At 38.7% G+C, this 27273-nt stretch overlaps 1 protein-coding gene across 1 annotated transcript; it reads left to right on the plus strand.

The window, feature by feature from the left end:
- The first annotated feature begins 1366 nt into the window (after positions 1-1366).
- tmem229b (transmembrane protein 229B) lies at positions 1367-17410 on the plus strand. The gene is made up of 2 exons (XM_058400086.1): positions 1367-1618; positions 15267-17410. Exon 2 carries the CDS (start codon positions 15310-15312, stop codon positions 15871-15873), a length of 564 nt encoding a protein of 187 aa, XP_058256069.1. The 5' UTR covers positions 1367-1618; positions 15267-15309; the 3' UTR covers positions 15874-17410.
- The last annotated feature ends 9863 nt before the right edge of the window (positions 17411-27273 follow it).

Here is a 27273-nt window from a genome sequence, read left to right on the forward strand (position 1 = left end):
ACATCACACAAACATAGAAAATGGTTCTATTTATCTCCCTCAAGTGTTCTTTGGTTTGAAGCCTTTAGGGTTCTGTGTGGAATCTTACAAGTTTTAGGAAAAAATTTTTTTAGAAAGCATTCTTGGTAAAATATTGCGGCAACACATGCCCTATAATGAACTTGAGCAGTGGCCTCCCAGGCTGTCATATAGTGCACAAGTGGAGTTCAGATGTCATACATTTCCAGCATCCAGTATTTCACTGGCTCAATTATGTTAAAATAACAGATTGAAGTTGGTACAGATAACTGAAAAAGTTCGACAAAGTCTTTATAATGTTAATATGGGTTTCCTCTGGGTTCACTGATTTCTTCCCACCACTCACATTCCAGTAGCTGGACTGGTGACTCTAAATTGCTTCCATGTGTGAATGTGTGTGTGTATGTTGACCTTTGATGGACTGGTGGTGTATTCATGGTGTATTCCTACCTCACACACACTGTTCTTGGAATAAGCTCTGGATCCAACACAACCCTGACCAGGATGAAGTTGTTAATGGAAGTGGAAGATGAAAGTATGAATAATCATTGTTATAGATGATTAACAAATGGAGTGAAGATTGTGGACTGAAATGTTATTTTATGCCATTACACAAGGAAACTTTCCTTGCAATTGTATTTCTTAAGATGTGAGATTTTGAAGACCTTAAGAGGGCACTTCAATTAGAAATGGACCATGCTTCTGACTACTAACCATGCTAATTTACCCGTAGGAACATTTTTTTTCCTATGAGTATCCATATGGAAGGACTATATATATATATATATATTTATTTATTTATATATATATATATATATATTCCATATATATATATATATATATATATATATATAGATGCAGCAGATCCTTTAAGTCCTGTAAGTTGCAAGGTGGGGCCTAACCCTAACTGCAAATTCCAGGACTTAAAGGATTGCAGGACGTTAAGGATACTTTTGATAGATACTGACCACTGCAGACCGGGAACACCCCACCAGAGCTGCAGTTTTGGAGATGCTCTGATCCAGTCGTCTAGCCATCACAATTTGGCCCTTGACAAACTCAGTCAAATCCTTACACTTGCCCATTTTTCCTGCTTCTAACATCAACTTTGAGGACGAAATGCTTGCCCACTCACCCAGGTGCCATGATGAGGAGTCAGTGTTAATCAGTGATCGAGATATATATAGATCTATATATATAATTACGCAAAAGAATTGACAAAATGTGAATGCTTTTTTAGCTTGACTGAGAAAAATAACCTTTAACCTTGAGCATAACCGTGTGTGTGTGTGTGTGTGTGTAGTGCAGTGTGTTGGAGAGCTGCGCGCGCACCAGCAGTGAAGCGGTTAACACTGAGCACAGCGCTGTAGTGTCGGACGCCGGAGCATGTGCTGTTCCTGCTGCAGTGAAGGAAAATGTGTCAGTTATCATTGGAGAGTATAAGGGAGGAGAGAGGGAGAGGGAGGTTAGCCGGGGCAAACACAAGACGAGAGGGAACCGATGCGACGATCTTCCTGTTTCGTCTCTTGTCCTCTGCATGATTACAATGAACTGGCAGAGGGTCGATCCCGCACTCGCTGCAGCCCTACAATAAAACACGGTAAGCCTTGCCGACTTTTCACGGAAGCTTGGACTTGTTACTCATCAGGATAGCCTTTGGTTGACTTACAGGCCTATATATAACATATTGTTATTATTATTATTATTATTATTATTATTATTATTATTATTATTATTATTATTAGCTTTAAAGCGCTTAGCTCGGCTGAAGAACCTGAGAGCGCATCGATGATGGAGCATCTGATGTATTTTTATTTATTTATATTGTGTGTCCGTCACGCACCTGATCTCATCTTGCTCCAGGTGGGCTATGTTGTATTCAGACATAAGCCCTTTTACTAAATATAGCCCGAGGTGTTTAAAAGCACACGAGCTCTATACTCGGTTTGCTCAAACGGTGATGCAGCCTGAACTAACGCTGAACTGTATCATGTATAATTATGAGCGGCGTCATTTGCTCAGTCGTTGCTTGGAGAAGTGCCGGTGCTTACACACACACACACACACGCGCGCGCGCGCACACACACACACTAGCGCACTGTTTTCACACACTCTTCCATGAGGGAGAAGCGGGACGGTTTCATTCAGGCCTGTCGTCACGACTCCGTTATCAGCTCTTAAACCGAAGGCAGTCCAGGTTCAGGTGATGTGGAGGGAAATAAATGGACATCACTGACACAGCTCCCAGATTTAAACTCCTGTGCTCTGGTGTGATCCGCTTTAAATTGGTCTTGGTGAGATACTCTTCTTAAAACCAAGTAACTTTATGTGCTTGGCTCATTTTCTCCTGTTCTTCTGAACATGAAAAATGCCACTTTTGGTGCCACTGCTTTAGACTTCCTGTGTATATTAGACAGTATGTTATTTTCATTTTGACTCGAATATAAATCAGATTATTAAAAAGTGGTGAAATACTAAAGCAAACAGGTCAGAGGTATAACCAAGATATAGATTTTTCCGCACAACTTTTACTTTTTTGTTATTTTATGACACGTGTTATCATTATTAATCTATAAATGCTTTGACTGTTTTACAAGGCAGCCTGTGACCTATTGTTTTAAGCCTAAAACAATAGAACATTCACAAAATCTTAGAACTTTTTCTAAAGTTTGCATTCATATTCATATTTCTCAACGGTGACAATGAATTGATTTGTTTAAGGGAGCACATATAGGAGTATAAGAGATCCCTTGCAATATCTACTTACTGAAACTTATTGAGGCTTATCGAACACACACTCACACACACAAACAAACAAACAAACAAAAAAAACAACAACTAAAAGACGTATCACTTACAGGTTATTTTTTACAGGGCAGGTTTTCCTTTGCAATTGTTGAAGTAAACCGATTTCATTTTAACAAACAACAGAAGTATAGATCTTTCCATTAATAAGCCTAAATAATCTCTCTTTTCTAGTTATTAAAATAGATAACAATACCAATTTTTTATCCATGTGTACAACAATTCCTATATATAATTATTTTGGATTAGACTATTTGCAGAAAAATGGACTGGTTTCTTTGAATAGATTTAGACAAAATGATCAATGTGTTCTAGGGAAAAAAAAGTTAGAATAAAGTAATTACTAAGAAAGTGGGTGTGCAAACCTTTCTAGTGTCTGTATCTTAGTGGCAGGTTTTCCGTAAGCTGTGTGTGGTTACCATTAGATCTCAAAAAAATACTACCAAGGTCTAAAGGCATCCTGAAGTTAAGGTTATGAAATAGGTGCATTCAGTCTGTTCATTCAGACATTTGTTCCATGTCTTATTTGACCTCCTACCTGATTAGACTCACCTGCTCTATACAGTCATAAAGGGGCTGTCTGGACTGCAGAGACATAATAATAGAACAGAAATATGACGGTTAAGTTTTGCATGACAGTTTCCTCATGGTTTAGAGAAAAAAGCTGTTGAAAATTTGCCCTTGTGCTCCAGGCAGAAGTGCCCTACACTATCCAGAGCACTAGAGTGTCTGATCCAAAGTCGGTCTGATCCTCAGAACTGATTAAATGAGGATTTGGCTTGAGTGAAATGAGTTCCTGTGCACTGCAGGCAGTTTTAACACTCCACATCAAAATCTTGTGCTAATCATACTTGCTTTGAATCCTTTCTGGTCCGTTTTCCAGACTCCATTAAACTAGTCCAAAAAAAATAAATAAAATAAAATAAAAAACCTTGCATGGATCCTGTGACTAGACTGACAGCGGTGAGATTCCTATTAGAAGAGCATATACCTTGTTTAAGCTGGATTGGTTTTTACCTGAAGAGGCTGTGTAATGTAATTAAGCGATTTGATAATCACTTAATTACTTCTAACAAAGAACTTAAAGAGCTGCACCCAAGCTATACCAGTTCTGTTCAATTCTCTTTTCCCCTGAGCTGCTAGAGTCTGGTGCTGGGCTGGCCGGGCTGACAGGATGAATTAGGGTCACTGGTAACTCCCTCTCCATTTTGGCAGAATAAGTGCTTGGTACACAGGACATTAAAATAAAAGTGTTCTGGTTTAGTGGAAATCAATTATATAAAACATATTTATTATGAGATCAACGATTTAAAGAGATCTGTGTCCTAAAGTCTGAGAGCACATGAAGAATCTGGGATTTTCTTTTTCTAAAATAATGGAAAATAGGAAATAAGAAGGAAATTTTTGAACATTCACATTTTGAACAATGTGAAAACAAAGAAAGGAAATCTTCAACAGGCAAGATTTCTAGGTCACTCTTTAAGTTGCTTGTTCATATTGACCATGTTAACTCCTCTGCACAAAAAGTCAGATCGATTAAAGCACATGTTCAGATGGAACTCCAGTGGTTTTAATCTTCGATAGATCATCAGGTTTAACACAGACATATAGAATCGATTACAGAATTTTGTGAATGCTGTCATTAAAGCAAAAGGGCTGATGTACCAAACGCTTAGAAGCTCTAAACGTGTGTAAATGTTTGTATGATTGTACTTCTTACTGTACTTGATACTGTTAAGGTCGTTTGTATTGAAAAAGATCTTCTTTTATAAGATTACAAAATAGAAGCCTTTTCTTTATTGCACTCAGACTTTTTCTCTGACCCCAATGTAGTTGTTTCCAGTTTTTTATTTATTTTTTTATTTTTGAAGTAAAAAGTATTGTATTAAAAGGAAGCATCAAGCCAGTAATCACTTAAATTAAAGTACCTCCCTGAATGAAACCAATCCATCTTGATTGGGGCTGTAGTAGTTATGCAGTAGGAGAAGTTCATTATAGCACAAAGGCAACTGATCTCACACTCAGCATGAATTCTTATGAACCAAAGCAAAAGCTTGCTACGTCATGCTGCTTTGTTAATTATGTAGCTTGCCAGTTTCCACATTCATGTTGCTAAATCTTGCCTTTTTAAGCCTCGGAAGGTCCTAATCCCCTCATTATGACCAATATTATGCTGTCTGGAGGGCTTAGGGCATTCTCAGGGTCTTTAATTCAGTTCACGAAACTGAAGACAAAAAGCAGCAGCTGTTAGACCTCTTTGAGTTTTTGACTGAATTTAACAAGTAAGATCCAGCAGCACTTTCAACAAATTCAACTAAAATGTTGAGGCTTAACTACTGCATAATTTATGACATTCATTTTTATTGTGTGAAAGCTTTAAGGTCCAAAGGTAAGAGTTGAAATTAAAGCTCTCTTAGCCAAATGAGAGAGAGAGAGAGAGAGAGAGAGAGATCCTTTTAATGAATAATCCTACCCACACAAATTTGGCAAAATGAATGGTAGTTTTGGAACTATTGAATAGGTAGTGTTCACAAGTCTCATGCCTGTTGATCCCTTCCTGCCTTTTGAACAACAGCCTTTTATGTTATAATGATCTTAAGAAATAGCTTTGAATGCGAAATCCCATAGAGGAATTCGTTACTTCAATAGACAGCAAAATAAAGCTAATGAGATTCAGATATGTGTGCTACACTATATAGTATTAGAATGATGTTTTACTTCATTTCAGTTTTGAGTCCTGTGTAACACATTCTTAGGGAATGACCAATGCCTTTATTTGTAACTTAAAAGCAAGCTGGTGCTGAGCATTTTATTACAAATCAATTTAAAGAACAATTTAATCTAATGTAATGTGATCCAGTACTGGGAATCAATTCAGTTTAATTTGGTTTTATAGCATGCTTAACAATGGACATTGTCACAAAGTGGCTTTACAGAAATATATAAATTCAGGATATACTGTAAATTTTAAATGTATTAAAACAGTGGAAGTTTTGTTGAAATAAAATTCAGCACCCAAAACAATGCAAAACACAAAATGCTAGTGTTTATGTGTGAAAAGGCAATACTTCCTCTTCTGTTTGAAATATGATCATCAGATTCTGGCCCTCTGCTCTGGAGTCCTATCAGTGAAAATCATATCTGATAAGAGGAATGAAGGCTCTTTGCACTTGAGAGCCAATATTCTGCCCTGAAGTAACTGAGCTGCCTGTGCTATTGATCTACTGCCATTTATTTTGTGCAGAGTGGAGTGAAATCATGGCAAGAACCCAAAGTCCTCATCAGCATCCTCTGTACATTGCGAGAATAAGAACGCATGCTCGTTAATACTTCCAATGTCGGAAAGTAGTAAACAGGGCACTTCTGCAGTTCCTGTCATGGAGAATACTGAGCACAGCATTCAGGAAGCTTACTGAAAGCATTTTATAACAGAGTAAAAGAACAGGTTCCGCTTCTCTAAAGGCTTGTCTGCAGCTCTCTTGTGGCAAAGGACAAAGTGATCTGGATGATGGTTAGTGGAGAACGGCTGTCTGTCAGCAGGAACTTTATCTTGATAACACCTTGAGTTCTCCAGTGACTAGAACAAAGAACAAAATGTCTCTGTTTTCAAAATACAGACAGAACTGCTATAGTAGTGTGAATAAAGAAATACATACAGTACAGTGTATGTGAAATGTGCTCACAGACGCATAAAAATAAAATCCTTTTGTATGGCTTATTAAGAATGATGTTATTTTAGCACAATCCACTGAATGCTGGGAAAATGTGGAAAAGAATTCTGCAGCTAATTCAAAATCACATTCAATTATTTCACCGTTATTAAGCCATTTTAGAGATACTTCGAAATCTTCTATTATAGAAGCTATATGCTGACATTGAGATGACAATAATTTCATTCTTTTAGATTAAAATACAATGTAAACTATTTACTAGTGAATCAGTTTTAATCAAGAACTATAGATAAAATATACTTTTATTTCTTAGTCCATGTTGTGTTGCCAAACTTGGAAATACTGTGAAGTCTCTCAATGATGTATTGTGATTGTTCTGTATCATGGATACCTGCTACAATAGCTGAATTTTGGTTGTTGATTAATTGTGACATATATTATTAATTCAAGATTTAATGATTATTTTTATTACTGTTTATTTTATATCATTTTTATATTTAAGTGAGACAGTAGTGTGATATTGCACACATGCTACATAACAGCAAACAAAGAATATTTATATTTTTCTTTTAACTTGAAAATTGGTGAAACAAATATTAATTCAATGTGTGTGGTGGTCTGGTGTTTCTGTGGCTTTTTTTGACACTTCCAGTGCAAAAATCCTAAAATATTTGATTTTATTTAGATTTACCTTTTGGATAAGGAGACAATTTAATAAGCCCTGTGGTTAAAAAGTCCATCTGTCTAAAGATCTCTAAACCTTGTGTGAGTTTCTCACATATTGAAAGCCATGCTTTGATAAGTATTTGGATAGTGGACAAAAACCTAATCAATTCAGTTTGTAATCGGATTCCAGCTGTCAAAATGTCAGCGATGTGTCTGCACCTCAGTGGAGATGGAAACATATCTTTAACGACAATTTTTTAAACAAGTAGAAAGAATGAAACACGACATGGCATGGTGTTATAGGTGGTGTGATATAACCTAACACAAAGTAGAGGGCTGTGTGGTGTGGAGGAGACCACATATAAAAAGTTCACACTGTTCACCTGATTTGGATGTAAATATCCTCAAATTAAAGCTGAAAGTTTGCAATTATTCTTTTTTTTTTTCACCTCCGAAATACCATGGTAGACCACTAAAGTAACAATAATTTATCAATCAAATGGACTGTATTTGTGGAATCACAATTATCTTAAATAAAGCATGTACGTGTTAATTGTGATAGATCAAGTATCCTGTAACATAATGAAACGAATTTCCACACGATGATATTTTGTAAATTGTTTTTCCTTCGATAAAACAATTTTCTATTGCATAGCTTGCCTGGAGATCATGTTGCACGAATATATACAGAGCTATTATATCATGCTGTATTGATGTACTCATTATGAGCAGGTTGAAAGGATCTATTTCTGGAGTCAGAAACTCTGAGCTGACAGGTTTGTTTACATACAACATAAAAGCCAGCATTTATGAGAGGATACATGAACTGTTTCATTACCACAGACAGCACAGCAACAGGGTCAATTAAAGTGTAACCGTTTCCCCACTGTTTTTATCACAAATATCACATTATGAAATAAATACTCTTCACTGATTGCTTTACGCAATTAAGTGGTAATGCCAGTATTATGACTGCTGCCATGCTTGAGAGAAAACAAGTTTTTAATACATTATAGTTTTCTAGATTTCTGCATAACTGCCTTTATTTGATTTATTTGCCTTTATCATTAGAATATAATGATAGACTTGTTCCTGATTCACTTGAAGGGTTTTAGAAGTAGTAAGATTAGTTGGGTTGTTATTAGTATGACCAGAGAATCTGAGAGTTAAACAGTCACAGATGGAAAACAGGCTTGTAGATCATTAGATGTATGTAGGAAATACTGGAACTTTGGTTTCAGCCACTTTAGTTATTTACTCCTTAGTAAAGTATCCTTTAGTATCAGGCATTTTGCATGATGTAACCCTCAATGAATGCAAGCCGTCTAGTCCCTGTGGGAGCAAAACATCCCAATAACATGCTTCACAGTTGGGGAGCTTTTCTTTTTATTTTTGGGATGGTGGGATTTGTTTTTTCAAGTGTGACATTGTGTAATTTTAACACAAACTTCTTTTTTGGAGCACAGGATGTTGTTCTAGTAGTGCTGTGGAACATGCAGGGGGTCTTTCACAAAGTTGAAATAACCAGCAATGCTTTTATGGACAATAGTGTTATTTTTTAACCTCCATGAACCCTACTCTCCCTTTTTACATTTCTTCTTATGATAGACAAATTAAGTCAGAGCTTCAGCTAGTTTCTTGTGCTAGTTATGCTTGATTTTTAGCTGATGTCCAAGGGCTCTTTTTCTCTTCTCTTCAGGTTCTACAGATGCTCTTGCACTGTATCTTGTAGAACATCATCTCCAGCAGACTGGAGCCATGCTTATGAATTTCTTGTTTGTAATTTTCAGGGTAGAGGCCAAAGTCTTTTTTTTAAATTCCTTTTGTAACCCTTTTCATCTCAGGAGTTCTAACAGTTTTAATAGGGGTCCTTTAAAATCTTTTTTATATAGGATGTAAATTATTTGAGCGGAATCATGTTGTGATTAAATTTTTTATTTAGCAGGCTAGCAGGTCAGCCTCAAGTCTTTCTTGTACCAGAAACTTTGACTTCAATTACTTAAAAGGTCATAATCCTGGGGGTTCACATACAGTTTCCATCTATGATCTCATTTAATATTTGTTTTTTAATTGTTATATTGTGAATTAGGCAGCACGGTTGCTTAGTGGTTAGCACGTTCACCTCACACCTCCAGCGTCCTGGGTTTGAGTCTCGCTCCCGCTCGCTGTGTGTGTGGAGTTTGCGTGTTCTCCCGTGCTTGGTTGGTTTCCTCCGGGTGCTCCGGTTTCCTCCCGCAGTCCAAAAGACATGTTTCTAGGCTGATTAGAGTCTCTAAATTGCCTGTAGTGAATGAGTATTTGTGTGTGTGTGCCCTGCGATGGGTTGGCACTCCATCCAGGGTGTATCCTGCCTTGATGCCCGATGACTCCTGAGATCACAGGCACAGGCTCCCCGTGACCCAAGGATAGATTGGATAAGTGGTACAGACAATGAAATAAATGAAAAAAAATATTGTGAATAAAACTACAAACAGGAAAACTTGTTTATGTGAAGTAATTTTTCATTTGTTTGGACAGTATACAGTATATTATTAATCTATCTATTTCTGAATATCCATCTGTTACTGTTTTTTGTATGTTGCTTGGAAATAAAGCAAAAAAAATGGATGTTACTGACTGTTAATGAGACCAAATTGTTTACAAGAACAAATGGTGCTATTTCTGATTAGCTATCATTTACCGTTTGCAGAATATCATGCTCACTGTGGTTAATCTACTATGACCATTTAACTTTTATTGTAATTAGCTTTTACTATTGGCTCTTTTTTGTTTGTTTGTTTTTTTAATTTCCCCCTTAATTTAGTCACCTACACATCCCCAATATATTACTGCTACCAATCTAGGATGTAGGCTAACACCTGTTTCCTCTTTTTAAGCTAGCCCACTGTACTTTTTCTGCTCATGCAGTGTAACAGGGCAGAGTATCACAACAGAGGAAAGAGCTCTCTGCCCTTTTCCACATCAATGAGCTCACCGACGCCCATGATCATCTAGTGTAGCCCATGATTGCCTCTGTTTGACAGGGAAAAGATAGTATGCCATCCCACCCTTAAAATCTATCAATGACGACTGATATGCAGATGATTTAGATTTTAGGAAGCTTTTATGCAGAAAATCTTTCTAATTCTGGGGGATTTATGTTAATATTTTTATACAATGGGTTATAAAAGAGTTCATATCTGACTCTGGTCTGTCTGAGTTCCTGGGAGTGTCAATAAAAGCCTAACTGGGTAACAATCAATACCAGTGTTGACTGAAAAGCCAACAGCTGGGGGATGGGATATTAAAACAACTGGCAAAAGACAAACATGCAGATATACAGTGTACATCAGGCAGTACAAAAAACTTACCATGCTAGCTTTTCATAAATAGAAAGACACTTTTTTGTTTAATCGGTGTGAAATTTGTGAGTTTCTTAGGACAATTTGAACACCAACTAAATACCCAATATCTGCTTTCTTTCTTCTTTAAAACATAAAATACAATGAAAGGATACATAACACAGACATGGATTAAAAGAATTGTATTTTAATGGTTTTTAGCACTTTAATTCATACATTTTAAAATGCTTAAATTAACAAAATGGATTTCTTAGCGACGTGCTACAGGATTAATGTGAGAAATGAAACCTCGAGGAATTCAAAACAGTTCAAAAGCGTGTGAATTTTATGCTTTCAAAAAGACTACCTTAAAATGCCTTATAATACTCATTACATATGAATTATTTATTGTAAGGAATTTTTGTAATGATATTAACATTCCTTTTTTTTTTTTTACTTTAAACATCATTTAGCATTACTTTTTTTTTTGTTTTTCTCACTTTTTAAAAGCAATTTTGTAAATTATTATAGCAATATATTCTCAGTTGCTGCAATAGATTTATAAAAAATGGTTTAAATAAACTATAAGGATGAAATTATATTTAAGCAGCCTCTTAAACCATCTCTCAATGACACATATTTTAAAACTGCTTTGGGTGGAATATTTAAGGCTAGGTTTTCTATCCTCCATTTGTAATTCTATACAGTTATTTTATGTTAATAGGACACGGGCCATTGCTATCTTTTTATGTGGAACATATATCTTTGCAATCTTTGGTTACAGAGGAATATTCAGATAGCTTTGATCTCTCTTAGTTGTTTACATTTGATTTCTCTCACATGGCATATACACAGATTTATCTAGTGTGAAGTTCTGGCCACACACTTCAACAAATGTACATAAACATTTTTTTTGCTGAAAACATCCTTTAATAAAGCTGAATAATAAAACTGACTGTTATATTTTATGCAGAATTCAAAGTTTTTCTGCAGCCAGTATGAACAATGTAGTACTATACTATTAATAGCTAGCAGACCAGATTATGTGCTAGGGATGCCCAAAGATTGGTGTATTTTGAGAAATGGATGCTAGGTAGTGTACGCACAACCATGATGTACGCATACATGGCAAGAATTAAAAATCGATAAATGTGTCAGTCTACTGAGGCTGAGAAGTGGAATACTCCTCTACTAAATAGTGTGTGTGAGAGTACATTTTCACAAGCAGTCACAACTATGAAGCAGTATGTACTGTATTGCATTTGGGTTGCTGATAAATTGAACTTTTATTACACATCTAGACAGTTGGAATTCCGGGGTATAATCGGGATTAAAATTTTAGTGAGATGCACACTGAGAAATGTAAGAAATCTTCATAGATAATGTACTATGTCACCAAATGTTCAGTGTTCACCAAATACTACTTTCTAGACTGTTTGATTTAAAGAGTTTAATTCTGGTGTACAGTTACCTCTCAGGGTACATTAGCTAGTGTTTACTGTGTACTGAAACTAGTCATCTGTAATGAAGGAGCTGCAGGATCCATATGTGGAGCAACAATGTTTTAATAGAAAAAACAAGGCATAATAATCTAAATCGTGAGACAGAAGCAGAGTCAAAAAAACAGGCACAGAGTTCAAAAACTAGAGAAGAGTAGTTCACAAAGCTAACAAATTCAATAAGGGTAAAAACAAGTCGGCAAAAATTGTGGAAACAGGCGCTAAGGTCATACACAGAATAAACAATAGAAACAATGTAAACATGGATCGTTTGTGTTCCATCATGACCCGGAAGGTTCCCTCTGGTGAACAGGAGAGGAGTTCGCTGGTGTAGATGTAAAAGAATCCCTCCTTCCCCCATACCCCTCCAGGTGTTGTTCTTGGTCAGCCCTGTGTTCTGGGGCTAGGTCGGGGTTTGTTGTGTAGAATTCAGTGGTGAGGGCTGGTACAAGGATGTCCCCTGTATTTACTCACGATCTTTCTTCACAGCTGTATCCTTCCCAGTCGACTAGGTATTGCAAGTGGCCCATCCTTCTTTCAGAGTCCAGGCTCATGTGAACCAGGTAGTCCGGTGAGCCGTCCACTTCTATGGGTGGTGTTGTTGTGGTATGGGCGGGTTTGAGGAGGGAGATGTGGAAAGATGGGGAAATTCGATAAGTGGCCAGCAGTACGAGTCTGTAGGTTGAATTGTGTAATGATCTTGAAGGTACCAATGTATTTGGGGCTTAGTTTTCGGCATGGGAGTCTAAGGTGTAGATTTTTGGTGGATAGCCAAACCATCTGTCCTGGCTGAAAAGTGGGGTGTAGGTGGCACATGCCTGTGTACTGCTCTCTATGAAGACGTATGTGGGCACTTTCCCATGTTTCCCTCCTCTGAGGATACTGGTCGTCCTCTTCTGGGACGTCCGATGGCTCCCCTGACCCTGGGAATAGTGGAGGTTAATAGCCCAGGGCGCACTGGAATTGTATGAGGGGTTCCAGAAGTCCGGCTGGAAGTGGGTGGGTGGGGCAGGCATTGACTTAGGCCCTAACATCAGTGGGTAGTGAGGGCCACCAAAAGGAGTTACTGAGGAGTTGTATCATTCTCTGGATGCCCGTATTCCCCGAACCAAGTGAGGTGTGTACTCACTCCATGGTTCATTGACAGAGGGCCATGGATACGCACTGGCATGTTGGGGGGCATTCCTGGGGTGGTTCTTCGCTTAGCTGGACCTGGCAGGTCTCCTCCATAATGTCCCAATGAATGGGGGTGACAATGATTGCGGAGGGTAGGATGGGTTCAGGGTTAGGTTCCACATGGGCAGGGTCATGGGGGGAAGATAGAGCAACAGCTGTACCATTTTTTGGACCTGGTTGGTAGGTGACCGTGAACTGGAGCCACTTAAAGAATAGGGCCCATTGTGCTTGCCTGGGGTTTAGTCTTTTTGCTCCCTTGATGTTTTTATGGTTGTTCAGTACTTGATGTGGGTGGCAGGCCCCCTCTAGACACTGCCTCCACTACTCCAGGGCTTTCTTGATTGATAGCAGCTCTTGTTTCTGATGTCATAATTGGAATCTGAAGGGGTTCATTTTAGGGAAAAGAAAAACAGGGTGTGTGGCCGAGTGACCTGGTTGCGGATGAGGTGGTTGATATGAATGGTAGTCATATACTTTGCTAGAGTTCGTCACGACATGCAAGCTTGGGGTTGAGTCCATCCCTAAATACAGCCTTAAGCACGGAGTCCTTTCAGCCACTGTGAGTGGCCAGGGTGCAGAATGTTAAGGCGTATTCTGTCTGGGTACTGGATCTCTGACAGAGCTGGAGTAACTGGTCAGAAACATCGCGGCCCCCAGCTGAGTATTCAAAGACATCACAGAGCAAATGGGTGAAATTGGCAAAACAGCTTCTCACCTGAGAGAGTATCCCCGTCCCAGACAGCCATGGCCCAGTCCAAGGATTTCCTGGTGAGTAATGTGAGAATACTGGCTGTAATTATCCTGGTGGTAGGTGTTGGGTTGATGTTGGAAGAACACCTTCCATTTCCTAAGGAAACCTTTGCATGTATCCACTGTGCTGTTGAATTGTTCGGGCAATGCCATCCATACGGGTTTACTCCTGCGTGTGGTGTGGCCTGTAAGGGCCTGGAGCAGTTGGGCATTGGTGGCTTGGAGGGTAGCCAGTTGCTCTTGGTAGGCCGTGATAGCTTGCCCTGCTGTGCCACCATGTTCTGAAGTTGTTGTAATTCCGCGGGACCCAACAGAGGCGAAGTATCCTGTAACGAACGAGCTGCAGGATCCATAAGCCAGAGCAACATTGTAATAGAAAAAACAAAGCAATATAGGGTTCCCTCTGGTGGAAAGGAGAGGGTTTCGCTGGTGTAGACATCGTCAAATTTGCCTGGCAATATTATGAGAATTGTGCATTTCACAATTCACCGTTTGTCTTCATAATTACATATTTAAATCTTTTGCTCTTGTACATTTATATTATATGTGAGTCTATACTATATGATTTGCAAACCTCTGAATAAGAAGTTCAAATCTGGTGTCATCTCATAACAACTAAACATTAAGTGTGATTAAGTCAGATCAGGCAAATCTGAAGTGCTCTCCTTGGTTGCTTGAGGCTATAGTAAGTAACATTCTACTTAGGTAGAATAAGTAAGTAGTAGTAAGTAACTTTATCAAGAAGTTGCATATTGAACTTGAACCTGAGAAGCTACATGGGCAGTAAAAAAAACCCAACTTACATTGTTTTAGGAAGTTATGTTGCTACTCAGAGATTATATCAGAGCATATTGTTTAAGTTCTCAGTTTACATCAACAGCAAGTCTCCAGTTCTCAGCCCTGAATGTTGCACAACTCTCACACCTCCACTGTAGGCTTGGGTCAGGCTGAATCGGGGGAGTAGGTGGGTGGATTTGAGGTTGGTTTTCTAAGCTGAGCTTCAGAAAGGCTCAATGTTGTAGTTATTTTCAGGAAACACATGTTTAGAGAAAAGAGCTCAGTTAAGTGGCCTGATATTTTTTTCATGAAAACATGGACAATGCCCAATTTAACTTGGCTGTTTGAAATGAAATTTACATTGAATGACAGAGTCTCTCCTCAGCATTCAGCTTTGTGCTCTTTGAAGAACACAGCCCTCTCGTGGCCTGGTGGCTAATGATATGATGAGCTCTTTGTGTGTGTGTGGACAGACAGTAAAGGCAGATAATTTATATGATTGTGTATATATTTATATGATCATATCTGAGTAGCATGTACAGTATAAACCTAGTGTAATGTCCTGTTGCTTTTTTCTCTTTCAGTAAAAACCCTAGAGTTCTAAACGGACCAAGCGGCCCAGTCACCATGGCAACAGCAATGACTCCCGAGCCCCTGACGCCACTGTCCCGGTGGTACCTGTATGCCATCCATGGCTATTTCTGTGAAGTAATGTTCACAGCAGCGTGGGAGTTTGTGGTCAATTGCAACTGGAAGTTCCCTGGTGTGACGAGCGTGTGGGCACTTTTTATCTATGGAACCTGCATCCTAATAGTTGAGCGCATGTACCTGCACCTGCGTGATCGTTGCAACGTCTTGCTGCGTTGCTTTATATACACCCTGTGGACATACATGTGGGAGTTCGGCACAGGGTTGCTGCTGCGGCAGTTCAACGCCTGCCCTTGGGACTACTCACAGTTCAAGTACAACTTCATGGGCTTGATCACGGCTGAATACGCCGTGCCCTGGTTCTGTGCATCATTCATTGTGGAGCGTCTGGTCATTCGCAACACATTGCGGCTGCGCTTTGACGAGTGGGCTGAGCCTGGCCAGGTTGGAGCAAGTGGAGGAGGACAAAGAGGAGGAGGAAGAAGAGGAAGAGGAGCCAGAGGAGTGGCCACCAATGCCAATGGCTATGTGAAAGTGGACTGAGTGAGAGTTGTCATTTTACCTCTCCATCTTTAAAAATGTATTTGCTCAGTCTTTTCTTTCCTCCTGAAGATGTTTCCAGCTTTCTCCTTTTCACCCATAATCTGGGAGAGAGTGAGATATTAAGATTCAGGTGTGGATCATTGAAAAAAGTAAAAAAAAAAACAAGAATACCGCAGCTACAATAAGGTGCGTGGTTTTAGTGCCCCACAGAGGAGAACTGCAGTACCAAATTTCTGATAAGCCTCATCCCCTAGCATTACCCCAGGGAAAACACAGAGGTTTTTATTGTAGAGTTTTTATCATATACCCATTCCTGTTCTGTCCCTCCCAAACCAGTCAGTCCACTTCAGAAACAGTGGGAGGAATAAGGAGTACTTGTGGAAAAGTACACAAGACCATTTTATTAGGGAAATTACATATTATAATACTGACAAATAAACCAGAAAATTGCAAATGCTAAAAACAAACCCAAAATTTTTAGCATATTAAATTTAAGTGTGTAGTAGCACAAGCAAATAACTGTTAGGATAAAAAATTTACTTGTTGAATTTGTGTTATTTATTAATATTTATCTAATGGTAGTTAAGTAACTTATTATAGGCTTATAGTATGTTGTATACTGTGCCCTAAATTAATGCATTGAACTTGAATCTAGTGTTTTTATACTGAAGAAAAAAAAGAATGCTTGAACATGCATGAGAATAGTGTCTTCCAGATTTTTTAAGAAGAGGCAAATCTGAAAATGTATTCTGTAAAAAGAACTGTGTTTATTTTTAACCTTATGGATTAAGACACAAAGGAGTACTGTACTGTATTAACTTGTACTGCTGATAGTTAGGATTTAAATATGGAATGTTTTAAAATATTGTGTGAATATCCTAAAGAGTGTTGAGAGAAATGAGAAAAAATGTGATCAGCTGCTATGTTCTTTCTTTCCTTGTCCAAGATATCCTGTATTAATCAGAAGTGACCAGGCCTTGTGCACTACAATCCCTAAAAATAAAAAACAGCTTTTGTAGGCTATAGAACAAAAAGTCCAAACATTAAAAAAAACGAGCATAAAACGGGCTAAAACTAATTTTTTTTAACGTAAACAACTCAATGCATGTTAAATAATGGATGATAATCTCATGTTTTAAATATCTGTTTTTATCATATGAAAATAGATGATCTTATCTTTAAATCCAGAATATCCCATCTAATTAATATATAGTAATAATACATTTTTTTATTGAAAACACCATTCAGCATCGGAAAAATACCTGAAGATCTTTTTGAAGATAAAACAAAATAAAGTGTCAATTAGCAGCCTGTGAGTAATTAAGGAGTATGTTACCTGGGAGACAGTGTAGACTGATGAAAGTGAGTGAATATTGTCCTATGGTTTGTTAACCAGGAAAACATTTCTAACATTAAAATGAGAACACATGATCATCTTTGGTGTCTTATTTCACTGGGTTATAAATATGAAATGACACCATGAAGTACCAGGAGATTTTAAATAAAAAATCTGGCAGTCTCTGCCACAAAGTCACAACTGGGTCATTCTTGGATCTTTCAACAGGACAGTGATCCAAAACATACATCCATATCCACACAAAAACTGGTTCAGTGACCACAGTCTTTTCACATGGCCATCTCAAATTTGTTTAGTATTAAACAAATTAAGACTGAGAGGACTAACTGGAAATAAATAATGAATACTTAAATTATTAATCAGTTTATTAAATTATTCTTTGACTCAGTGCACACACACACACACACACACACACACTATACACCGATCAGCCATAACATTATGAGCAGTGAGAGGTGAAGTGAATAACACTGATTATCTCCTCATCATGGCACCTGTTAGTGGGTGGGATATATTAGGCAGCAAGTAAACATTCTGTCCTCAAAGTTGATGTGTTAGAAGCAGGAAAAATGGACAAGCGTAAGGATTTGAGCGAGTTTGACAAGGGACAAATTGTGATGACGACTGGATCAGAGACGACTGGATCAGAGCATGTACAAATGTGGAGTGTTCCCGGTCTGCAGTGATCAGTATCTATCAAAAGTGGTCCAAGGAAGGAACAGTGGTGAACCGGGGACAGGGTCATGGACAGCCAAGGCTCATTGTTGCACATGGGGAGCGAAGGCTGGCCAGTGTGGTCCGATCCAACAGACGAGCTACTGTTGCTCAAATTGCTGAAGAGGCTAATGCTCGGTCTGAGAGAAAGGTGTCAGAATACACAGTGCACAGCAGTTTGAACTTACAGGACTTAAAGGATCTACTGCTAACATCTTAATGCCAGATACCACAGCATATATATATATATATATATTGGATTTGTCATACATTAAGTGTAAGATTAAACTAATTTACCACAAAGACACATTTTTCCATAAACCTTTTACCCATCACCACTGGAGCTGACTATAGATTTGGGAATTATAAGCATAAAAAATAATAAACTAATGTCATGTTACATCTGGTCGAGATGAGATGAGAAAAGTAGATTTTCTATTTAACACTGATACTTTTGGGACTCCTCTGTGTGTCAGTGGAGCAAAGGCATAGCAAACCTGAGACAAAATTCTGCCTATGTAAGAGGTAAGAGTGAATCATTTACAGGCTGTAGCAGTGATTCCCATGGGCTTCTCCTGGTGGATGATGAGAATATGATGCCATACTGTAAAGCCATTATTGCACCAGGAGAATACCAAATAGAGTACTAGAATAGGTAGATCATATTTGACCTCAGATTTACAGTTATGGGAAGAAGACAGTATCCAGCACATTGGAAGGGGGATGATTCGAGCTTGTTTTGCAACCAGATGACCTTGGAAACTTGGGAGACAACAATGAGCTCCACTTTATTCCAGTACAATCTTAAGACAAATGTGAGGCCATCTGTCCAGCAGCTTAACTGGGCTGAATTTGGGTCATGCAACAGGACAATGATCCCAAGCACACCAGCAAATCAAAATCCAAATGGGTGAAGAAGAAAAAGGCCAATGTCTTGGAAAGTCCAGACCTCACCCCATTGTGATATTGTGGTATCTTAAGAAAGCTATACACAAATGAATGCTCTCAGTTCACAATGTCAATGAACTTAAGCAATGTTGTAAAGAAGAGTGGGCCAGAATTTCTCCAAGATGATGTGAGAGGCTGATAAACTCCTAAAGAAAGCATTTACTTCAAAGAGGGTGTACTTATTCTTTCCCTTACTGGTTTCAGAGATTTGGTTTACTTTATGGGAAAAATGACTACTTATTGAAATCTGTTGTAATTGTTTGGAGTTGGTGAGGACCACATAATTGTTATTTACAGTATATACTTTCAGTTTTCCCCATAACTGTAAATCTGGTAAAGGGGATCTGTAGTATAATGTTGTAATGTGGCTCTGCCCTCAATTAGTCCTTAACAATACACATTAGGCCTTAAACCTTAATAACACCCATTGCATTTTAGGTCAGTGTTCTATACATATACTCTTTATTGCTGAATATTTATTGCCAGTGGACTTCATGTGATATTGCTTGAGAGCAGTGCTTTTTTATACTCACACAGGCAGTAAAGAAAATGTATTAGATTGTGCATGGTTTGGATTCTACCAAATCTGCACTTCTGGCAGAAAATCGATAAACACATTACAGTGAGTGCCCAATAGCATCTAAATTCAATACCATATAACCATACCCATTTAAGTGAACCTTCACTTACTTAAGTGACATCATATAACACATTTATTTGAACTGCTTATTCTACACAGGGCAGGGTCACTGAGAATCTGGAATCTATCCCAGGGGACTTGGGGCACAAATCAGGGCACAATTTTACACACACACACACACACACACACAGAGGACAATTTTGTGGTGCCAATCAATGTCTATGGACTGAGGGAGGAAACCAGAGTACCCAGAGGAAACGCCCTAGGCATGAGGAGAGCATGCAAATGCTTTACAGATGTGGGAATCAAACCCCCATCCCCAGAGATGTGAGACAAGGGTGAAATAATGATCGACGTGATCGACACAGACTAACAATACATTCTACCCTAACATTCACCCTGTGAAAAGCTTTGTCTGACCAGTTACTAGTTGCAAAAACACACACCGAGTCAACTGATCAAACTGGATTACCATCTTAATTGCTGATAGAAAGGAACAATTTCCTGAATTTTTTCAACTAATGCTACATTATATGTCAATCTTGAACATTTTGAAAATCTAAAACATTAACTTATTCCTTCATCTGCTTTATTTCTGGTCAGGGATGCAGTGGGTCTGGAGCTTTTCAGGCAAACCTGCTGCACCACCATGATCCCCATCTCCAACATTTTATTGACCAGTTTAGCCAAGCAATAATGAAGCTTGCACATAACTCAGTCTTCCAGCTTAACTAGCTTGGCTTGGGTTTCATCATTTAGTGGCTGCTCAGGCCAGGTTGCAGAACCGGGCAAGCCAAGTTTGACTACTTATTACTTAGCACTATACTTGACATACCCTCTAACTGTGATGCAATAGCTAATTAACATTAATAAACACATCCACACCCTCAAATATCAATCTACATATTTTGGACTGACCACAAATCAGTTTAGTCTTATAACAAACCATATTCCTAAGTCTAGTCCAAGCCCTCTTAGGTGGTGCAGGAATTTAAATTATTCAAAACAATTTCATAAAGAATTTGTTGAAATAGATTTAATAATGTATTTCCAGTTAGTCCTCAGAGTCCAGTTAGTTGATTAAGAAATGTTTCTGAGACAAATCTTATTAGGGCTTTAAGTTGTAATATTGTCTTGTGTCCACCAGGTGTCCTTATCACACCACTACAAAATAACCAAATTAACCTACACTTTAAAATGTTCTTGTTTCAGTCTAATGCCACTCATATTCCTTACTAATATCAGACTTTTAGAACATTAGTCACTTTTACAGCTTTATGCAATGAAAGGAAATGGAAGGAAAATGCATTACCTCATTCTGATTTATAGTCTGTGCCAGTTGTCAGCTTTCCAAAAAACGAAATAATGCATTGCGTAACACAGAGAATTTGACTATGGAGACATTGGGTACAACCGTAAACATCAAGAAAATCCAGCCTATATATGAAGAATGTCAGTTTTTCACATAATATTCTGATATTTTCATAGTCAAATATTTATAAACTGCCTCAACTGCTTTGATCATCCTGGTTTCTTCTGGTTCCACCAGTTCCGGTCTGTAAACACTTGTTTATAAATACTGTTAGTTGGGTCATCTGCTGTTACTTAGAAATTCTTCCCTTGTCATGTTCACTGCCTGTTTTTTTTCCTAACAGGATAATGACATAACACATGAGCTCACCTGACTTGGGTGTGCCTCTGTACCTGAAACTATTAAGTTCCTGATGTGACAACCTATCAGATACAAGCTTTCCAAATATAGACAGGCTGTTCACTTGTAACATTACAGCTACTGAAACATAGCTGGCAATCCCTGAGAGGAACTTTTTGAGAAATAAAGTTATGTGTTTTTATCTCATGGTGGGGCCCAAATGTCTCCACAAGAATTTGAATATTTGACAGTTTTGGCCTGAGGACATTTGGGCTTGTTCCCACAAGGAAAATGAAACAATTTTATTAAAAAAAAAAAAATACAAGCTGAAAGTTTTCCTTTTGGTTTCTGATGATAAGGTTTTTAAATTGACATAGCTCTAATTAGCTGTATTACTAATGATGTCAGTGGAATGTCCTATCTCACTATCGTAAGACACATGTAAACGTGTACATGTGAGGATTGTTTTATTTCCTTCCTAATTTCTATGCTTTCCTTGAACGTGTTTCATTGATCATCATAAATTAGCAGTGATGCAAAATTAGTCCTAGCTCAAGTCAAGGGATTTGAAGGCCTCAGAAGTATAGAGTCACAGGGCAAACAGATATATGGATTCTGGATTTGAAGTGGAGTGAGTGCAGAGTAAACGGTGGCTTTAAAAACTCACAGTTTACAGAGCAAACAATTGTGTCATGCTGCTCTTAATGTATATCTCAAGCAGGAGAAAGTGGGTCAAGGCACTATGTCTCAATATATATGCCCTTACAAGAGTACAAAAACACACACCAAAAAGTAAAACTTGCACAATGAGCAGGTTAACATCACTACTTTGTTAATAATCCTGTTTGTGATTATTTGAGAAACCTGCCCCATCCTTTTCTTCAGTATTTCACATAATCCAGTCTTGAAATTGTCATGCTATTATTCTTCCATTCTTGATTGTGACCAAAAAATGATTTGCAACCTTAATTATACATGCAAACCTTTGTGATTTTATGATCCCAGCCTTCTGTAGGTCTCTTGCTCTATCCTCCCTAGCAGGTATTTCCAGTAGTGTTTATATCCACTTACCAATATACAGTAGTTTCCCTTCAACAATATCATTCTCAAAAGCCAAAACAAACATTGACCAGTGGAAGTGTCTCTGTGTGTTATGGCAGTTTTTAAACGGTGGGCAGCTGTACCTCACACCCTTATGGCAGGTTGCCGTTATGTAAACGGCTGCGGCTTATCTCTTGGCCAACTTTGTACAACGAGATGTGGAGGTTTCCCACACTGCTTTGCATTTTTACAGGAATGTTTGAGCAGTACACTGTACTGTCATTTGATGTAAATAAAACTAGTTGCTACGTTTTTTTTTTCTGCTATCCAGGTGTTTTCAGTTATGTTCCCTGGTGCATGATGATAAGGCAAACTGATGGAAGATGTCACATGTCAGCTTGGTGTGTGTGTGTGTGTGTGTGTGTGGATGAAGGTGTAGGAAATGGATATCTACAAGCGGGAATGAGGGCCAAAATTTCTCTGGGCTTGCTGAGTTTGGGGGATTGTAGGGTTTAGATGTTATTCTTTATTATATTAAAAAAACTGCTTCATAAAATAACTTTGTGTGTCTGTGTGTGTGTGTGTGTGTGTCTGTGTGATATGTTTGTTTCTGTTTCCAATGAGTGACTGTTCTAATGCTGTCAGCGCCTTCAACACTCAGGTAGAGCTCTCTGGCTCTTTTTCCCCCTCCTCACTCAGTTTCTCCCACTTGCTCTCCCTCTCAGATTCACATCCAGGGTTTCAAACCGCACCACAGCCAGGTACTGTGCAGAGCGTGAATTATGGTAATGGCTCCTGGCAGGAGAGAAAATAAGTGCAGTTATTAAAATTAATGGCTGCTGCTTGTCCTGCGGTCCAGACCCCAGGCAGGGGAGGAGAAGGTGGGAGCCAGACCTCTCAGATTCCCTCCCTCAATCACCAGTACCCTTTTAAATGTGTGCACATGTTTATGTGTGTGTCTGTCCTCCAGTTTCATTTCACAGGCCTCTCTTGCATGGTTTGGCGAGCGTACTGGCACAATGAGGCGAAGTGCCAGGCACTTGACAACCATTGAGGTCTCTGGCCTGCTTTTGCCTATTTATGTTTTTAACAAGGTCTGCAAGGCTGCACAGAGACCCTTCTCAGTGCTGAAGTTTTCCTCTCACATTCTGCCCTTTGAAGTGAGAATCTAGCACCCAGTGCGGTCTGACGTAATAGTCGGTTCTGAAGAAACCCGAAGGCCATTCCTGGTCTGCACAGCCGTCTTACTGGACTCTGTGGACATGCATGTTTGTGTTTTCACAAATGCCTCCTACACCTTTCAGCTGTAGCTCCTGTCACACTCCAGTGCTCTCGTCTTAATGACCATTCAAGCCACAAAGTTTGTCTCCACATGGCCTTTTATTTACTGCGACTGGATTGCGCATGGCGTATTAAATTTGTTTACTCAGTTTGAAGAAGTACTTTGGTGCATTGCATGGATAATTGCTTTTTTTTTAAAGAAATGTTTATAGTAGGCTATATATAAATCAAAGACAAGCTGAGAGAAAAACATGTATTCAGTGTTTTGTTATGGAATTTACTCATGTATGATTTTTCTAATGGTATACCATCCCTTTGATATTACACACATATTAATTATGCCATGTAGTCATTAATTATCTAGCGTACACATAAATTAGACACTGTCAGAGATAAAACAGCAACAGACGTCTCTTCAAAGGCAGCAACAGCTAGTGGCATGAGCTTTATTGTTTAGTGTGTGTGTGTGTGTGTGGCATATTTTTATATCTTGTTTTATATCAAATGTCTCCACAAGTATTGGAATATCTGACAGTTTTAAATTCGTGGGATCATTGACTGGTCCCCACAAGGTGAACATTTTTTTACTCTTGCTTTTATTTTTAAAAAGCCAAAAACTGTTTCCCCTTGGTTACTGAGGTTAAAGTTATGGTTTGATTTAGGTTTAGGTATAGCATTTATTAGCTACATTAATAATTATGTCAATGAAAGGTCCCCACAAGTATACTAAGATAAATATGTGAGTATTTCTGCCAAACCAACAGAATGTGAGTGACTAACCATTAACGTCAGCAATTTCTCAACTGGGCCTGCAGAGACAAGGTTATTTTGAAGCTTTGAAACTCAGAAGTCCATTCAGTTATACAGGCTGTTTATTAGGATGTGTGTTGGTGTGTTAGTGCTTATTGTAGCACAGTCTGTGTATCATTCTATCAGATGTGCTGAGTTGTGCGTGAATGGATCCAGATTTACGCTGCTTTAGTTAAGCAGTGAGGGATGCTGGGAGCCCCAGGAGTGTGTTTCTGCATGTCAGTCTTGGTCTATGGTGTTTGCTGAAAGAGAGCTCCACTGGGGTATACAATACAGTGTGACCTGTGTTATTGCAGGTGTGTGTGCACATTACGTCTGATTATGAAATATGTGAGACATTCACTACTTTTATTTTTTCAACCACTTGAATCATGTTAGAGTGGCCTTTCGAGGTTTTACATAAACAGCACGATTTCCTGGAGAGAGACAGAGCAGTAAAAGATGTAGGACTTAATTTAAAGAAATACATTCTGAGTGATGGCTCACATGTTCAATGTGGATTATGAATCTGTAGTTGAGCTCTTTGCTATGATCTCACATATGTCAGGTAAACAAAGCATCACTGGACGAGACCTGCATGTGTGTGTGTTTTTTTTTACTGGTTATCAGCATTCACATGTTATTATACTAAATGATAAAAACAAATCACTGTTTACAATTCCTATCATCCGGCCTACAGTATATATGATGCAACACAGCATTGTCTGATTACCACAGGTTCTGTCCCCTGCACCAAATGTACAGAGAAGATGTTAGTGTTCACCTTGGGCCTTTAAAAGTCCAGTGGAGCCACATAAGTCTTAATGAGAGGCCCATTTGAGTTTCTATAAAAAGAGTCAGATAGTAAAAAACACACTTTCGTGGGGAAATTTGGCATGTTGTTTTTGGATTGGAGCTCAGTTAGAGTTTTTCAATTGGTTGGCTTATTTCGCTCTGGGGAGGTTTCTTTCACCTCCGTTGCACTGCTTCTCATGAACAAGTCATTTTACATCGTGTCTACACTGCAAAACATTTCAGCCCCCCACTTTTCAACCTTCAGGGCTATTAGGAAAGGAGTGGTCACTGCAGCCTTTGCATGCCAAGATTAGGCTGAGACTCAGTGTATATGCATGAAAATGGTGTCTGAAGCCTGGACTATACCTGCCACTGAGGACTTATCTGTATGGAATTACATTGCAGCAGATTCCTGCCAGACCCACTTCTTTCTGCCAGCCCCTAGAGCAACTGCAGTTTTCTTTTACCTGATTGATTTATGACTTTATTCAACTTAGTGAACCTTTGTGGTTATCTCTGCAAGCATATGAAATAGTCAGGTTTACAAACGTGCATGTCACCCAAAGTTCAAGGGTCCCAGAGGCTAAGCTCCAGGTGTAAATTTTTCATGTATTTGTTGCATTGTAGCCATTAATTATAGTCAAGAATGTCTAAAAAATACTATTAGCCGGGGGAAGAAGAAGAAGAAGAAGAAGAAGAAGAAGAAGAAGAAATCCTTTACTTGTCAGCTATACATTATAGTACAACAAGATACTTTTCTTCACATATCTTCATAGCTTCTTAGGAAGGTGGGGTCAGAACACAGGGTCACCAATGATACAGCACCCCTGGAGCAGAGGGTTAAGGGCCTTGCTCAAGGGCTCAACAGTGGCAACATTTAGGAACTTGATCAGCCAGCCTACTTATCAGTAACCCAGCCACCACTGGCCATAATTAATAGACATAATTATTATTAATATACCATGTTAATGCCCAGCTTTTTTAAAGGAGAAACACTGCGCCAAAAATAAATCAGTGGAACCTGAGAAACATCAGAGACATGTTTGTTCATTTGCTGTATTCCAGCTCTCTTTAATATTCGTCTCCATTTCCCACAAAATGGCTGCTCAGTTGTCTGCCAAACTGCATGTGAGTCAAGATCACAAGCCACTAGGGGAAAATACTGTAGTTTCTAATTTCTTTTTTATTCTTGTTTCATTTTATCTGAATTTATGAATTACTGGAGCATGTTTTATGTGCATACCACCCTCTGTTATACAGATATCCCACACTGCCAGGATATATGTGTTTCAGGGCTGGTCTTGAGTGGGATTCAGTCAGTCAGTCAGTCAGTGGGCAGAAATTGAAAGGATTTATAGAAATCCATACTTAATCATGTGCACACTCTGTACCTGAGCCTGTTCATCCATCGCAAATGTTGACTTTTTCAAGTCACTGACTGGTAAATGACACATAAGTATGTAGCTTAATGAAAGAAACCTCACAAGAGAAAGGAACAACTCAAGCTGCATTAAGAATACACCGTGTTTATAGACTACACAAGTCCATAACAATAGTCCTCCACGCCTAGCTGAACTATGATACCTTGAGCCTGATCCTGCCTAGCAGGGTTCTTCCCAGTGAATTTGATTGGCTAAAGACCAATCAGCAGATAGTGGGCAGGTTTTAAAGGCATTGTTAAGCAACAATGACACTCCTTAAAGGGAACTACCCCAGGGCATAGTCAATTTCTGCAGTTTCAGCTTGCTTTCAGTTGAGATTCATTAGATTGCACACACACACACACACACATACACACACACATATACATTCCTTCCAGTCTATCATTATCTCTTCAGTCATGTGTTTGCTACCACTTTCAAAATGTCAATCAACATTTGGTAAATCCAGTACCACCGACATAGAAACCAGGCTGAGCTGACAGACAAGTGTAATGCTTTAACCAATTTTGGGCTCCATGAGTATGCAAATTATTTAGCCAAAATCATAACATCATCAGCCTGATGATGTTTTATTTCTCCTCCTTCACACTACGATCATTATATGAATTAGAATTTGTTTCCAAAGGACAGCATTAGGTTAGAATTGTTTGCATAGGCTGTGGGTCAGAGGTCATAGTGTCATTAGGACATCCACCAGCCAGTCCAGAAGCACACTGGCAATGTCCTTGACTGCTGTACTGTG

The sequence above is a fragment of the Hemibagrus wyckioides genome, linkage group LG09 (genome assembly GCF_019097595.1).
Source record: "Hemibagrus wyckioides isolate EC202008001 linkage group LG09, SWU_Hwy_1.0, whole genome shotgun sequence".
Lineage (NCBI taxonomy): Eukaryota > Metazoa > Chordata > Actinopteri > Siluriformes > Bagridae > Hemibagrus > Hemibagrus wyckioides.

Bases quoted from the DNA above. Each gene is read 5' to 3' on its own strand.
- tmem229b (XM_058400086.1), top strand. From the start codon at position 15,310: ATGGCAACAGCAATGACTCCCGAGCCCCTGACGCCACTGTCCCGGTGG.